Raw genomic sequence first — 13,096 nt, 5'->3', positions numbered from 1 at the left:
CAGGACCTGGGTCTGGTTTCAGGACTAGGGTCAGGTTTCAGGACCTGGGTCTGGTTTCAGGACTAGGGTCTGGTTTCAGGACCTGGGTCTGGTTTCAGGACCAGGGTCTGGTTTCAGGACCAGGGTCAGGTTTCAGGACCTGGGTCTGGTTTCAGGACCTGGGTCTGGTTTCAGGACTAGGGTCTGGTTTCAGGACCTGGGTCTGGTTTCAGGACCTGAGTCTGGTTTCAGGACCTGGGTCTGGTTTCAGGACTAGGGTCTGGTTTCAGGACCAGGGTCAGGTTTCAGGACCTGGATCTGGTTTCAGGACCTGGGTCTGGTTTCAGGACCTGGGTCTGGTTTCAGGACCTGGGTCTGGTTTCAGGACCTGGGTCAGGTTTCAGGACCAGGGTCTGGTTTCAGGACCAGGGTCTGGTTTCAGGACCTGGGTCTGGTTTCAGGACCTGAGTCTGGTTTCAGGACCAGGGTCTGGTTTCAGGACCAGGGTCAGGTTTCAGGACCTGGGTCTGGTTTCAGGACCTGGGTCTGGTTTCAGGACCTGAGTCTGGTTTCAGGACCTGGGTCTGGTTTCAGGACCTGGGTCTGGTTTCAGGACTAGGGTCTGGTTTCAGGACCTGGGTCTGGTTTCAGGACCAGGGTCTGGTTTCAGGACCTGGGTCTGGTTTCAGGACCAGGGTTTCAGGACCAGAGTCAGGTTTCAGGACCAGGGTTTCAGGACCTGGGTCTGGTTTCAGGACCTGAGTCTGGTTTCAGGACCAGGGTCTGGTTTCAGGACCTGGGTCTGGTTTCAGGACCTGGGTCAGTTTTCAGGACCTGGGTCTGGTTTCAGGACCTGGGTCAGGTTTCAGGACCAGGGCCAGGTTTCAGGACCAGGGTCTGGTTTCAGGACCAGGGTTTCAGGACCTGGGTCTGGTTTCAGGACCTGGGTCAGGTTTCAGGACCAGGGTCAGGTTTCAGGACCTGGGTCAGGTTTCAGGACCAGGGTTTCAGGACCTGGGTCTGGTTTCAGGACCTGGGTCTGGTTTCAGGACTAGGGTCTGGTTTCAGGACCTGGGTCTGGTTTCAGGACCAGGGTTTCAGGACCTGGGTCAGGTTTCAGGACCAGGGTCAGGTTTCAGGACCTGGGTCAGGTTTCAGGACCTGGGTCTGGTTTCAGGACCAGGGTCAGGTTTCAGGACCTGGGTCTGGTTTCAGGACCTGGGTCTGGTTTCAGGACCTGGGTCTGGTTTCAGGACCAGGGTTTCAGGACCAGAGTCAGGTTTCAGGACCAGGGTTTCAGGACCTGGGTCTGGTTTCAGGACCTGAGTCTGGTTTCAGGACCAGGGTCTGGTTTCAGGACCTGGGTCTGGTTTCAGGACCTGGGTCAGGTTTCAGGACCAGGGTCTGGTTTCAGGACCTGGTTCTGGTTTCAGGACTAGGGTCAGGTTTCAGGACCTGGGTCTGGTTTCAGGACTAGGGTCTGGTTTCAGGACCTGGGTCTGGTTTCAGGACCAGGGTTTCAGGACCTGGGTCTGGTTTCAGGACCTGGGTCAGGTTTCAGGACCAGGGTCAGGTTTCAGGACCTGGGTCAGGTTTCAGGACCTGGGTCTGGTTTCAGGACTAGGGTCAGGTTTCAGGACCTGGGTCAGGTTTCAGGACTAGGGTCTGGTTTCAGGACCTGGGTCTGGTTTCAGGACCAGGGTTTCAGGACCTGGGTCTGGTTTCAGGACCTGGGTCAGGTTTCAGGACCTGGGTCTGGTTTCAGGACTAGGGTCAGGTTTCAGGACCTGGGTCAGGTTTCAGGACCTGGGTCTGGTTTCAGGACCAGGGTCAGGTTTCAGGACCAGGGTTTCAGGACCTGGGTCTGGTTTCAGGACTAGGGTCTGGTTTCAGGACCTGAGTCTGGTTTCAGGACCTGGGTCTGGTTTCAGGACCTGGGTCTGGTTTCAGGACTAGGGTCTGGTTTCAGGACCTGGGTCTGGTTTCAGGACCAGGGTTTCAGGACCTGGGTCTGGTTTCAGGACCAGGGTTTCAGGACCTGGGTCTGGTTTCAGGACCTGGGTCAGGTTTCAGGACCAGGGTCAGGTTTCAGGACCTGGGTCAGGTTTCAGGACCTGGGTCTGGTTTCAGGACTAGGGTCTGGTTTCAGGACCTGGGTCTGGTTTCAGGACTAGGGTCTGGTTTCAGGACCTGAGTCTGGTTTCAGGACCAGGGTTTCAGGACCTGGGTCTGGTTTCAGGACCTGGGTCAGGTTTCAGGACCTGGGTCTGGTTTCAGGACTAGGGTCAGGTTTCAGGACCTGGGTCAGGTTTCAGGACCTGGGTCTGGTTTCAGGACCAGGGTCAGGTTTCAGGACCAGGGTTTCAGGACCTGGGTCTGGTTTCAGGACCTGAGTCTGGTTTCAGGACCTGGGTCTGGTTTCAGGACCTGGGTCAGGTTTCAGGACCTGGGTCTGGTTTCAGGACCAGGATCAGGTTTCAGGACCAGGGTTTCAGGACCTGGGTCTGGTTTCAGGACCTGAGTCTGGTTTCAGGACCTGGGTCTGGTTTCAGGACTAGGGTCTGGTTTCAGGACCTGGGTCTGGTTTCAGGACTAGGGTCTGGTTTCAGGACCTGGGTCTGGTTTCAGGACCAGGGTTTCAGGACCTGGGTCTGGTTTCAGGACCTGGGTCAGGTTTCAGGACCAGGACTGAGGAAACCTCTGCGTGTCTCCACAGCGTCTGGACAGACCGTGTCCTTCTACAACAAGGACGAGCGCGGTGAGATCCAGAGAGTCACGTTCGACCAGGACCAGGTGAAGAGGATCTTCCATGGAAGCTTCCACAAGGTAAGGAGACCCTCCCTCCTCCGTCTGGGACCAGTTGTCAGCCAATCAGAGGCTGAGATAGGGGCATTCTGACTGTCAATCAAGCTGTTTTTAATTCTGTCTGAATGGTTTGCTCAGTTGAACTGGTCCGCTGTGGTCCTGCTGGATCCAGGCGGTCCTGCTGGATCCAGGTGGCCCTGCTGGATCCAGGCGGTCCTGCTGGATCCAGGCGGTCCTGCTGGATCCAGGTGGCCCTGCTAGATCCAGGCGGTCCTGCTGGATCCAGGTGGCCCTGCTAGATCCAGGTGGCCCTGCTGGATCCAGGCGGTTCTGCTGGATCCAGGCGGTCCTGCTGGATCCAGGCGGCACTGCTGGATCCAGGCGGTCCTGCTGGATCCAGGTGGCCCTGCTGGATCCAGGCGGTCCTGCTGGATCCAGGTGGCCCTGCTGGATCCAGGCGGTCCTGCTAGATCCAGGTGGCCCTGCTGGATCCAGGCGGTTCTGCTGGATCCAGGTGGTTCTGCAGGACTACCTGGATCCTTCCTGGAGGCTTTCAGGAGGCTTTCCCAGAGACGTGGGATCAACCCAGCGACCAGCAGCTGCGGCTCAGAACATCCATCGGCTCATGACTGATAACAGCATGGTGCTGAGACGAAGGGATGGACAGAAGACATGAAGGAAAGTCTCAGAATCGGTGATAAAGGGCAGCCTTGGCGGAGTCCAACCCTCACCGGAAACTAATCCGACTTACTACCGGCAATCCGGACCAAGCTCTGACACCTGTCGTACAGGGACCGGACAGCTCGTACAAGGGGGTCCGGTACCCCATACTCCCGGAGTACCCCCCCACAGGAGCCCCCGGGGGACACGGTCGAATGCCTTCTCCAGGACCCCAAAGAGGGTATAGAGCTGGTCCACTGTTCCGCGACCAGGACGAAACCCACACTGCTCCTCCTCAATCTGGGATTCGACTATCCGGCGGACCCTCCTCTCCAGGACCCCTGAATAGACCTTACCAGGGAGGCTGAGGAGTGTGATTCCTCTGTAATTGGAACAAGTTTCTGCTCAGCGTTTCATTACTTGGCTCTAATATAACAGAATAAATAGAAGATTTATTCGAGGACCGGAGTTCGACACCCCTGATCTATCCTTTTGGGTTCTCCTTCCACTCTGACCTCCACATCCAGACACCAGGATGAAGGTGTGACAGGCCCTCATGGAGAGCCCGGTCCACCCGGTTAAATTATTTACAGATAATTAACATCTACTAAACATAAACACCTGCTCACATTCTGCACACATCCAGGTGGCGTTTCCCCCACCATTCCTCACAAACACGAGACAAACTGAAGGGAGAACCGTTTACATTCCCCACATGTGTCAGATTATCAGCCGCTCAAACATAAACCTTCCCTGGAATTTCCATAAGATCCGACAGATGATCCAAGCTTTCATGTCTGCAGACGAAGCGCTGCTTTTACTCCGGGTAAGCCGTCTGCGTTTCCATAAACATCAGCCGGCAACATTCCACCTTCACTAATAATCTACAGGCTGTGAGGAATGAAACCAGATCCAGGTCTTGGAACAAAAATGATCTAATAAAATTCCTTTCTCTTCCTCTGAAGCTCCACATCCTGGTTTCGTCCACCGGCATCAAACTCAACGTGGACTGCCAGGAAGTCGGCGAGAAGAAGATCCAGCCGGCGGGGAACACGTCCAGCGACGGATACCAGGTCCTGGGCAAGATGTCCAAGTCCATCGGCTCCAAGGGACAGTCTGCCACCGTAAGCCAGATTCCTGAAACCAGGAACAGACTTCTGGTACTGGTCCAGATTCCTGAAACCAGGAACAGACTTCTGGAACTGGTCCAGATTCCTGAAACCAGGAACATACTTCTGGAACTGGTCCAGATTCCTGAAACCAGGAACAGACTTCTGGAACTGGTCCAGATTCCTGAAACCAGGAACAGACTTCTGGAACTGGTCCAGATTCCAGAAACCAGGAACATACTTCTGGAACTGGTCCAGATTCCAGAAACCAGGAACAGACTTCTGGAACTGGTCCAGATCCTGAAACCAGGAACATACTTCTGGAACTGGTCCAGATTCCTGAAACCAGGAAAAGACTTCTGGAACTGGTCCAGATTCCTGAAACCAGGAAAAGACTTCTGGAACTGGTCCAGATTCCTGAAACCAGGAACAGACTTCTGGTACTGGTCCAGATTCCTGAAACCAGGAACAGACTTCTGGTACTGGTCCAGATTCCTGAAACCAGGAACAGACTTCTGGAACTGGTCCAGATTCCTGAAACCAGGAACATACTTCTGGAACTGGTCCAGATTCCTGAAACCAGGAACAGACTTCTGGAACTGGTCCAGATTCCAGAAACCAGGAACATACTTCTGGAACTGGTCCAGATTCCAGAAACCAGGAACAGACTTCTGGAACTGGTCCAGATCCTGAAACCAGGAACATACTTCTGGAACTGGTCCAGATTCCTGAAACCAGGAACAGACTTCTGGAACTGGTCCAGATTCCTGAAACCAGGAACAGACTTCTGGTAACGGTCCAGGTTCCTGAAACCAGGAACAGACTTCTGGTAACGGTCCAGGTTCCTGAAACCAGGAACAGACTTCTGGTACTGGTCCAGATTCCAGAAACCAGGAACATACTTCTGGAACTGGTCCAGATTCCTGAAACCAGGAACAGACTTCTGGAACTGGTCCAGATTCCTGAAACCAGGAAAAGACTTCTGGAACTGGTCCAGATTCCTGAAACCAGGAAAAGACTTCTGGAACTGGTCCAGTTTCCTGAAACCAGGAAAAGACTTCTGGAACTGGTCCAGATTCCTGAAACCAGGAACAGACTTCTGGAACTGGTCCAGATTCCTGAAACCAGGAAAAGACTTCTGGAACTTGTCCAGATTCCAGAAACCAGGAACATACTTCTGGAACTGGTCCAGATTCCAGAAACCAGGAACAGACTTCTGGTACTGGTCCAGATTCCTGAAACCAGGAACAGACTTCTGGAACTGGTCCAGATTCCTGAAACCAGGAAAAGACTTCTGGAACTGGTCCAGATTCCTGAAACCAGGAAAAGACTTCTGGAACTGGTCCAGATTCCTGAAACCAGGAAAAGACTTCTGGAACTGGTCCAGATTCCTGAAACCAGGAACAGACTTCTGGAACTGGTCCAGATTCCTGAAACCAGGAAAAGACTTCTGGAACTTGTCCAGATTCCAGAAACCAGGAACATACTTCTGGAACTGGTCCAGATTCCAGAAACCAGGAACAGACTTCTGGTACTGGTCCAGATTCCTGAAACCAGGAACAGACTTCTGGAACTGGTCCAGATTCCTGAAACCAGGAAAAGACTTCTGGAACTGGTCCAGATTCCTGAAACCAGGAAAAGACTTCTGGAACTGGTCCAGATTCCTGAAACCAGGAAAAGACTTCTGGAACTGGTCCAGTTTCCTGAAACCAGGAAAAGACTTCTGGAACTGGTCCAGATTCCTGAAACCAGGAACATACTTCTGGAACTGGTCCAGATTCCTGAAACCAGGAACATACTTCTGGTAACGGTCCAGATTCCTGAAACCAGGAACATACTTCTGGAACTGGTCCAGATTCCTGAAACCAGGAACAGACTTCTGGAACTGGTCCAGATCCTGAAACCAGGAACATACTTCTGGAACTGGTCCAGATTCCTGAAACCAGGAACAGACTTCTGGTAATGGTCCAGGTTCCTGAAACCAGGAACAGACTTCTGGAACTGGTCCAGATTCCTGAAACCAGGAACAGACTTCTGGAACTGGTCCAGATCCTGAAACCAGGAACATACTTCTGGAACTGGTCCAGATTCCTGAAACCAGGAACAGACTTCTGGAACTGGTCCAGATTCCTGAAACCAGGAACAGACTTCTGGTAACGGTCCAGGTTCCTGAAACCAGGAACAGACTTCTGGTAACGGTCCAGATTCCTGAAACCAGGAACATACTTCTGGAACTGGTCCAGATTCCTGAAACCAGGAACAGACTTCTGGAACTGGTCCAGATTCCTGAAACCAGGAACAGACTTCTGGAACTGGTCCAGATTCCTGAAACCAGGAACAGACTTCTGGTAACGGTCCAGGTTCCTGAAACCAGGAACAGACTTCTGGTACTGGTCCAGATTCCAGAAACCAGGAACATACTTCTGGAACTGGTCCAGATTCCTGAAACCAGGAACAGACTTCTGGAACTGGTCCAGATTCCTGAAACCAGGAAAAGACTTCTGGAACTGGTCCAGATTCCTGAAACCAGGAACAGACTTCTGGAACTGGTCCAGATTCCTGAAACCAGGAACAGACTTCTGGAACTGGTCCAGATTACTGGAACTGATCCAGATCCTGAAACGAGGAACATACTTCTGGAACTGGTCCAGATTCCTGAAACCAGGAACATACTTCTGGAACTGGTCCAGATTCCAGAAACCAGGAACAGACTTCTGGTAATGGTCCAGGTTCCTGAAACCAGGAACAGACTTCTGGTAATGGTCCAGGTTCCTGAAACCAGGAACAGACTTCTGGTAACGGTCCAGGTTCCTGAAACCAGGAACATACTTCTGGTAACGGTCCAGGTTCCTGAAACCAGGAACAGACTTCTGGTAACGGTCCAGGTTCCTGAAACCAGGAACAGACTTCTGGTAACGGTCCAGGTTCCTGAAACCAGGAACAGACTTCTGGTAACGGTCCAGGTTCCTGAAACCAGGAACAGACTTCTGGTAACGGTCCAGGTTCCTGAAACCAGGAACAGACTTCTGGTAATGGTCCAGGTTCCTGAAACCAGGAACAGACTTTTGGTAACGGTCCAGGTTCCTGAAACCAGGAACAGACTTCTGGTAACGGTCCAGGTTCCTGAAACCAGGAACAGACTTCTGGTAACGGTCCAGGTTCCTGAAACCAGGAACAGACTTCTGGTAACGGTCCAGGTTCCTGAAACCAGGAAAAGACTTCTGGAACTGGTCCAGGTTCCTGAAACCAGGAACATACTTCTGGTAACGGTCCAGGTTCCTGAAACCAGGAACATACTTCTGGTAACGGTCCAGGTTCCTGAAACCAGGAACATACTTCTGGTAACGGTCCAGGTTCCTGAAACCAGGAACATACTTCTGGTAACGGTCCAGGTTCCTGAAACCAGGAAAAGACTTCTGGTAATGGTCCAGGTTCCTGAAAGCAGGAACAGACTTCTGGAACTGGTCCAGATTCCTGAAACCAGGAAAAGACTTCTGGAACTGGTCCAGATTCCTGAAACCAGGAACAGACTTTTGGTAATGGTCCAGGTTCCTGAAACCAGGAACAGACTTCTGGAACTGGTCCAGATTCCTGAAACCAGGAACAGACTTCTGGAACTGGTCCAGATTCCAGAAACGATTAACAGAGTTCTGGAACTGGTCCAGATCCTGAAACCAGGAACAGACTTCTGGTAATGGTCCAGGTTCCTGATAGGAAAAGTCTTTTAGATGGATGAACCAAATCACATCCATGTTTTCTTGTTCAGTTTCAGCTCCAGATGTTTGACATCATTTGCAATCTTGCCTGGACCAGCAGGGACAGATGCTGCGACCTGCCATCCATGGTAAGCTGAACCTGAACCAGCATCAGCTCCTTTACGTCCTACCTGTAAATCATGTTTTCATACAAATACTGACGTTACGACGACTTCACCGCCATCTCTGAGGAAGAACACAATTTAACAATTTAAGTTGTCTTAGTGCTAGCCGCTAACCTGACGTAGCATCAGCTGTTAATTTATTAATAATAATAATAATAATAATAATAATAATAATACTAATCATAATAATAATCATAATAATAATACCTAACCTGTGAGGTAGCAGTATGTGTACACGGCTGCTGGAATAATCTGATCAGATGTTAGCTCAGTGATCAGCTGGTCATTTAAAAGTCCTTGGAATCAAATCCCGATGAAGAACCATATTTTTCATTTATGTGCTTTTATTCCCCCCCCCCCCCCCCCCCCCCCCAGAGAGATGAGATGAAGTGTCCTGCCCTCCCCAACGCGTGCACATGCATGTCAGAGGCCAACGGCCAGCCGGGCCCCCAGGGACCAGTGGTGAGAACCTTTACACCTGGTTTTTCCTCCATCAGTTTTAGTCTTAGCGTGGCTGGTGGCGTGGCTGTTGGCGTGGTTGGTGGCGTGGCTGGTGGCGTGGTTGGTGGCGTGGCTGGTGGCGTGGTTGGTGGCGTGGCTGGTGGCGTGGTTGTTGGCGTGGTTGGTGGCGTGGCTGTTGGCGTGGTTGGTGGCGTGGCTGTTGGCGTGGTTGGTGGCGTGGCTGTTGGCGTGGTTGGTGGCGTGGCTGGTGGCGTGGCTGTTGGCGTGGCTGTTGGCGTGGTTGGTGGCGTGGTTGGTGGCGTGGCTGGTGGCGTGGCTGTTGGCGTGGTTGGTGGCGTGGTTGGTGGCGTGGTTGGTGGCGTGGCTGGTGGCGTGGCTGTTGGCGTGGTTGGTGGCGTGGTTGGTGGCGTGGTTGGTGGCGTGGCTGGTGGCGTGGCTGTTGGCGTGGTTGGTGGCGTGGCTGGTGGCGTGGTTGGTGGCGTGGCTGGTGGCGTGGCTGGTGGCGTGGTTGGTGGCGTGGCTGTTGGCGTGGCTGGTGGCGTGGCTGGTGGCGTGGTTGGTGGCGTGGTTGGTGGCGTGGCTGGTGGCGTGGCTGTTGGCGTGGTTGGTGGCGTGGTTGGTGGCGTGGTTGGTGGCGTGGCTGGTGGCGTGGCTGTTGGCGTGGTTGGTGGCGTGGTTGGTGGCGTGGTTGGTGGCGTGGCTGGTGGCGTGGCTGTTGGCGTGGTTGGTGGCGTGGCTGGTGGCGTGGTTGGTGGCGTGGCTGGTGGCGTGGCTGGTGGCGTGGTTGGTGGCGTGGCTGTTGGCGTGGCTGGTGGCGTGGCTGTTGGCGTGGTTGGTGGCGTGGCTGGTGGCGTGGCTGGTGGCGTGGTTGGTGGCGTGGCTGGTGGCGTGGCTGGTGGCGTGGCTGTTGGCGTGGTTGGTGGCGTGGCTGGTGGCGTGGCTGGTGGCGTGGCTGGTGGCGTGGTTGGTGGCGTGGCTGTTGGCGTGGTTGGTGGCGTGGCTGGTGGCGTGGCTGTTGGCGTGGTTGGTGGCGTGGTTGGTGGCGTGGCTGGTGGCGTGGTTGGTGGCGTGGTTGGTGGCGTGGCTGGTGGCGTGGCTGGTGGCGTGGTTGGTGGCGTGGCTGGTGGCGTGGTTGGTGGCGTGGCTGGTGGCGTGGCTGGTGGCGTGGCTGGTGGCGTGGTTGGTGGCGTGGCTGGTGGCGTGGCTGGTGGCGTGGCTGGTGGCGTGGCTGTTGGCGTGGTTGGTGGCGTGGTTGGTGGCGTGGTTGGTGGCGTGGCTGGTGGCGTGGCTGGTGGCGTGGTTGGTGGCGTGGCTGGTGGCGTGGCTGGTGGCGTGGCTGGTGGCGTGGCTGTTGGCGTGGTTGGTGGCGTGGCTGGTGGCGTGGCTGGTGGCGTGGCTGGTGGCGTGGCTGTTGGCGTGGTTGGTGGCGTGGTTGGTGGCGTGGCTGGTGGCGTGGCTGGTGGCGTGGCTGGTGGCGTGGTTGGTGGCGTGGCTGGTGGCGTGGCTGTTGGCGTGGTTGGTGGCGTGGCTGGTGGCGTGGCTGGTGGCGTGGTTGGTGGCGTGGCTGGTGGCGTGGCTGGTGGCGTGGTTGGTGGCGTGGCTGGTGGCGTGGCTGGTGGCGTGGTTGGTGGCGTGGCTGGTGGCGTGGCTGGTGGCGTGGCTGGTGGCGTGGCTGTTGGCGTGGTTGGTGGCGTGGTTGGTGGCGTGGCTGGTGGCGTGGCTGTTGGCGTGGTTGGTGGCGTGGTTGGTGGCGTGGCTGGTGGCGTGGCTGGTGGCGTGGCTGTTGGCGTGGTTGGTGGCGTGGTTGGTGGCGTGGCTGGTGGCGTGGTTGGTGGCGTGGCTGGTGGCGTGGCTGGTGGCGTGGCTGGTGGCGTGGTTGGTGGCGTGGCTGGTGGCGTGGCTGGTGGCGTGGCTGTTGGCGTGGTTGGTGGCGTGGTTGGTGGCGTGGCTGGTGGCGTGGCTGTTGGCGTGGTTGGTGGCTTGGTTGGTGGCGTGGCTGGTGGCGTGGCTGGTGGCGTGGTTGGTGGCGTGGTTGGTGGCGTGGCTGGTGGCGTGGCTGGTGGCGTGGTTGGTGGCGTGGCTGGTGGCGTGGCTGTTGGCGTGGTTGGTGGCGTGGTTGGTGGCGTGGCTGGTGGCGTGGCTGTTGGCGTGGTTGGTGGCGTGGTTGGTGGCGTGGCTGGTGGCGTGGCTGTTGGCGTGGTTGGTGGCGTGGTTGGTGGCGTGGCTGGTGGCGTGGCTGGTGGCGTGGCTGTTGGCGTGGTTGGTGGCGTGGTTGGTGGCGTGGCTGGTGGCGTGGTTGGTGGCGTGGTTGGTGGCGTGGCTGGTGGCGTGGCTGGTGGCGTGGCTGGTGGCGTGGTTGGTGGCGTGGCTGGTGGCGTGGCTGGTGGCGTGGCTGTTGGCGTGGTTGGTGGCGTGGTTGGTGGCGTGGCTGGTGGCGTGGCTGTTGGCGTGGTTGGTGGCGTGGTTGGTGGCGTGGCTGGTGGCGTGGCTGGTGGCGTGGCTGGTGGCGTGGTTGGTGGCGTGGCTGGTGGCGTGGCTGGTGGCGTGGCTGGTGGCGTGGTTGGTGGCGTGGCTGGTGGCGTGGCTGTTGGCGTGGTTGGTGGCGTGGCTGGTGGCGTGGCTGTTGGCGTGGTTGGTGGCGTGGTTGGTGGCGTGGCTGGTGGCGTGGCTGTTGGCGTGGTTGGTGGCGTGGTTGGTGGCGTGGCTGGTGGCGTGGCTGGTGGCGTGGTTGGTGGCGTGGTTGGTGGCGTGGCTGGTGGCGTGGCTGGTGGCGTGGCTGGTGGCGTGGCTGGTGGCGTGGCTGCTTGCTGGTTGTACTTTCAGACCAGTAAGCTCGTTAAAGTGGAAAGTTTTGTTCGAATAGTATTTTACCAGTCATGGTATTATGCTGTGGGACCAGCAGGGGGCACAAAGGGGCGTTTGTTTGTGTGAGAAATAATTTCTGATTATTAAAATGTAGAGTCTGGGGATGAAACATTAAAAGCACCATCAGACTATCTTTACATCTGTCAAGTCAAAGGGTCAGAGAGGAGGAGGAGGAGGATGAAGGTTCATCCGTCAGCTGTCAGACATGCACCGCAGTCTACCTCTCTTAAAAGAATGGTTTTCTAGAGTTAATGTCCTTCACGGCGCAACATTCCTCCTGCTACATGTTCCAGGGTTTAAATAACCATAAATAACGTCTGAAAGCAGCTTCACATGATCGGAATCGCATTACTCAGAGGAGAGAAGCTTCCAGAAGAATGTGCTGCTGGTCGTCTCCATGTTCACATGTGTTCAACTGGAACATCTACGGCTGGAGGACCAGGAAGGACCTGGACCAGGACTGAAGGGAGCCAGACTCATATAGACCTGGAAGAGGACTGAAGGGAGCCAGACTCATATAGACCTGGACCAGGACTGAAGGGAGCCAGACTCATATAGACCTGGACCAGGACTGAAGGGAGCCAGACTCATAAAGACCTGGACCAGGACTGAAGGGAGCCAGACTCATATAGACCTGGACCAGGACTGAAGGGAGCCAGACTCATATAGACCTGGACCAGGACTGAAGGGAGCCAGACTCATATAGACCTGGACCAGGACTGAAGGGAGCCAGACTCATATAGACCTGGAAGAGGACTGAAGGGAGCCAGACTCATATAGACCTGGACCAGGACTGAAGGGAGCCAGACTCATATAGACCTGGACCAGGACTGAAGGGAGCCAGACTCATATAGACCTGGACCAGGACTGAAGGGAAAACCAGACTCATATAGACCTGGACCAGGACTGAAGGGAAAACCAGACTCATATAGACCTGGACCAGGACTGAAGGGAGCCAGACTCATATAGACCTGGACCAGGACTGAAGGGAGCCAGACTCATATAGACCTGGACCAGGACTGAAGGGAGCCAGACTCATATAGACCTGGACCAGGACTGAAGGGAGCCAGACTCATATAGACCTGGACCAGGACTGAAGGGAGCCAGACTCATATAGACCTGGACCAGGACTGAAGGGAGCCAGACTCATATAGACCTGGACCAGGACTGAAGGGAGCCAGACTCATATAGACCTGGACCAGGACTGAAGGGAGCCAGACTCATATAGACCTGGACCAGGACTGAAGGGAGCCAGACTCATATAGACCTGGACCAGGACTGAAGGGAGCCAGTCTCATATAGACCTGGACCAGGACTGAAGGGAGCCAGACTCATA

General features: G+C 55.4%; 1 protein-coding gene across 2 annotated transcripts in view; it reads left to right on the top strand.

Annotated features, from left to right (window-relative positions):
* The window catches only part of col12a1b (collagen, type XII, alpha 1b), a 438,574-nt gene that overhangs the window by 405,061 nt on the left and 20,417 nt on the right, over positions 1–13,096 (top strand). For both annotated transcript variants that reach the window (XM_079255552.1, XM_079255551.1), the window contains 4 exons: positions 2,696–2,805; positions 4,410–4,568; positions 8,320–8,397; positions 8,809–8,895. In XM_079255552.1, coding sequence (XP_079111678.1) covers positions 2,696–2,805; positions 4,410–4,568; positions 8,320–8,397; positions 8,809–8,895 — 434 coding nt within the window. The remainder of the gene's footprint in view (positions 1–2,695; positions 2,806–4,409; positions 4,569–8,319; positions 8,398–8,808; positions 8,896–13,096) is intronic.

The sequence above is a fragment of the Telmatherina bonti genome, assembly GCF_933228915.1.
Source record: "Telmatherina bonti genome assembly, chromosome: 16".
Lineage (NCBI taxonomy): Eukaryota > Metazoa > Chordata > Actinopteri > Atheriniformes > Telmatherinidae > Telmatherina > Telmatherina bonti.
Note: the sequence above shows the minus strand (reverse complement) of the source record. Positions and strands in the feature narration are given on the sequence as shown.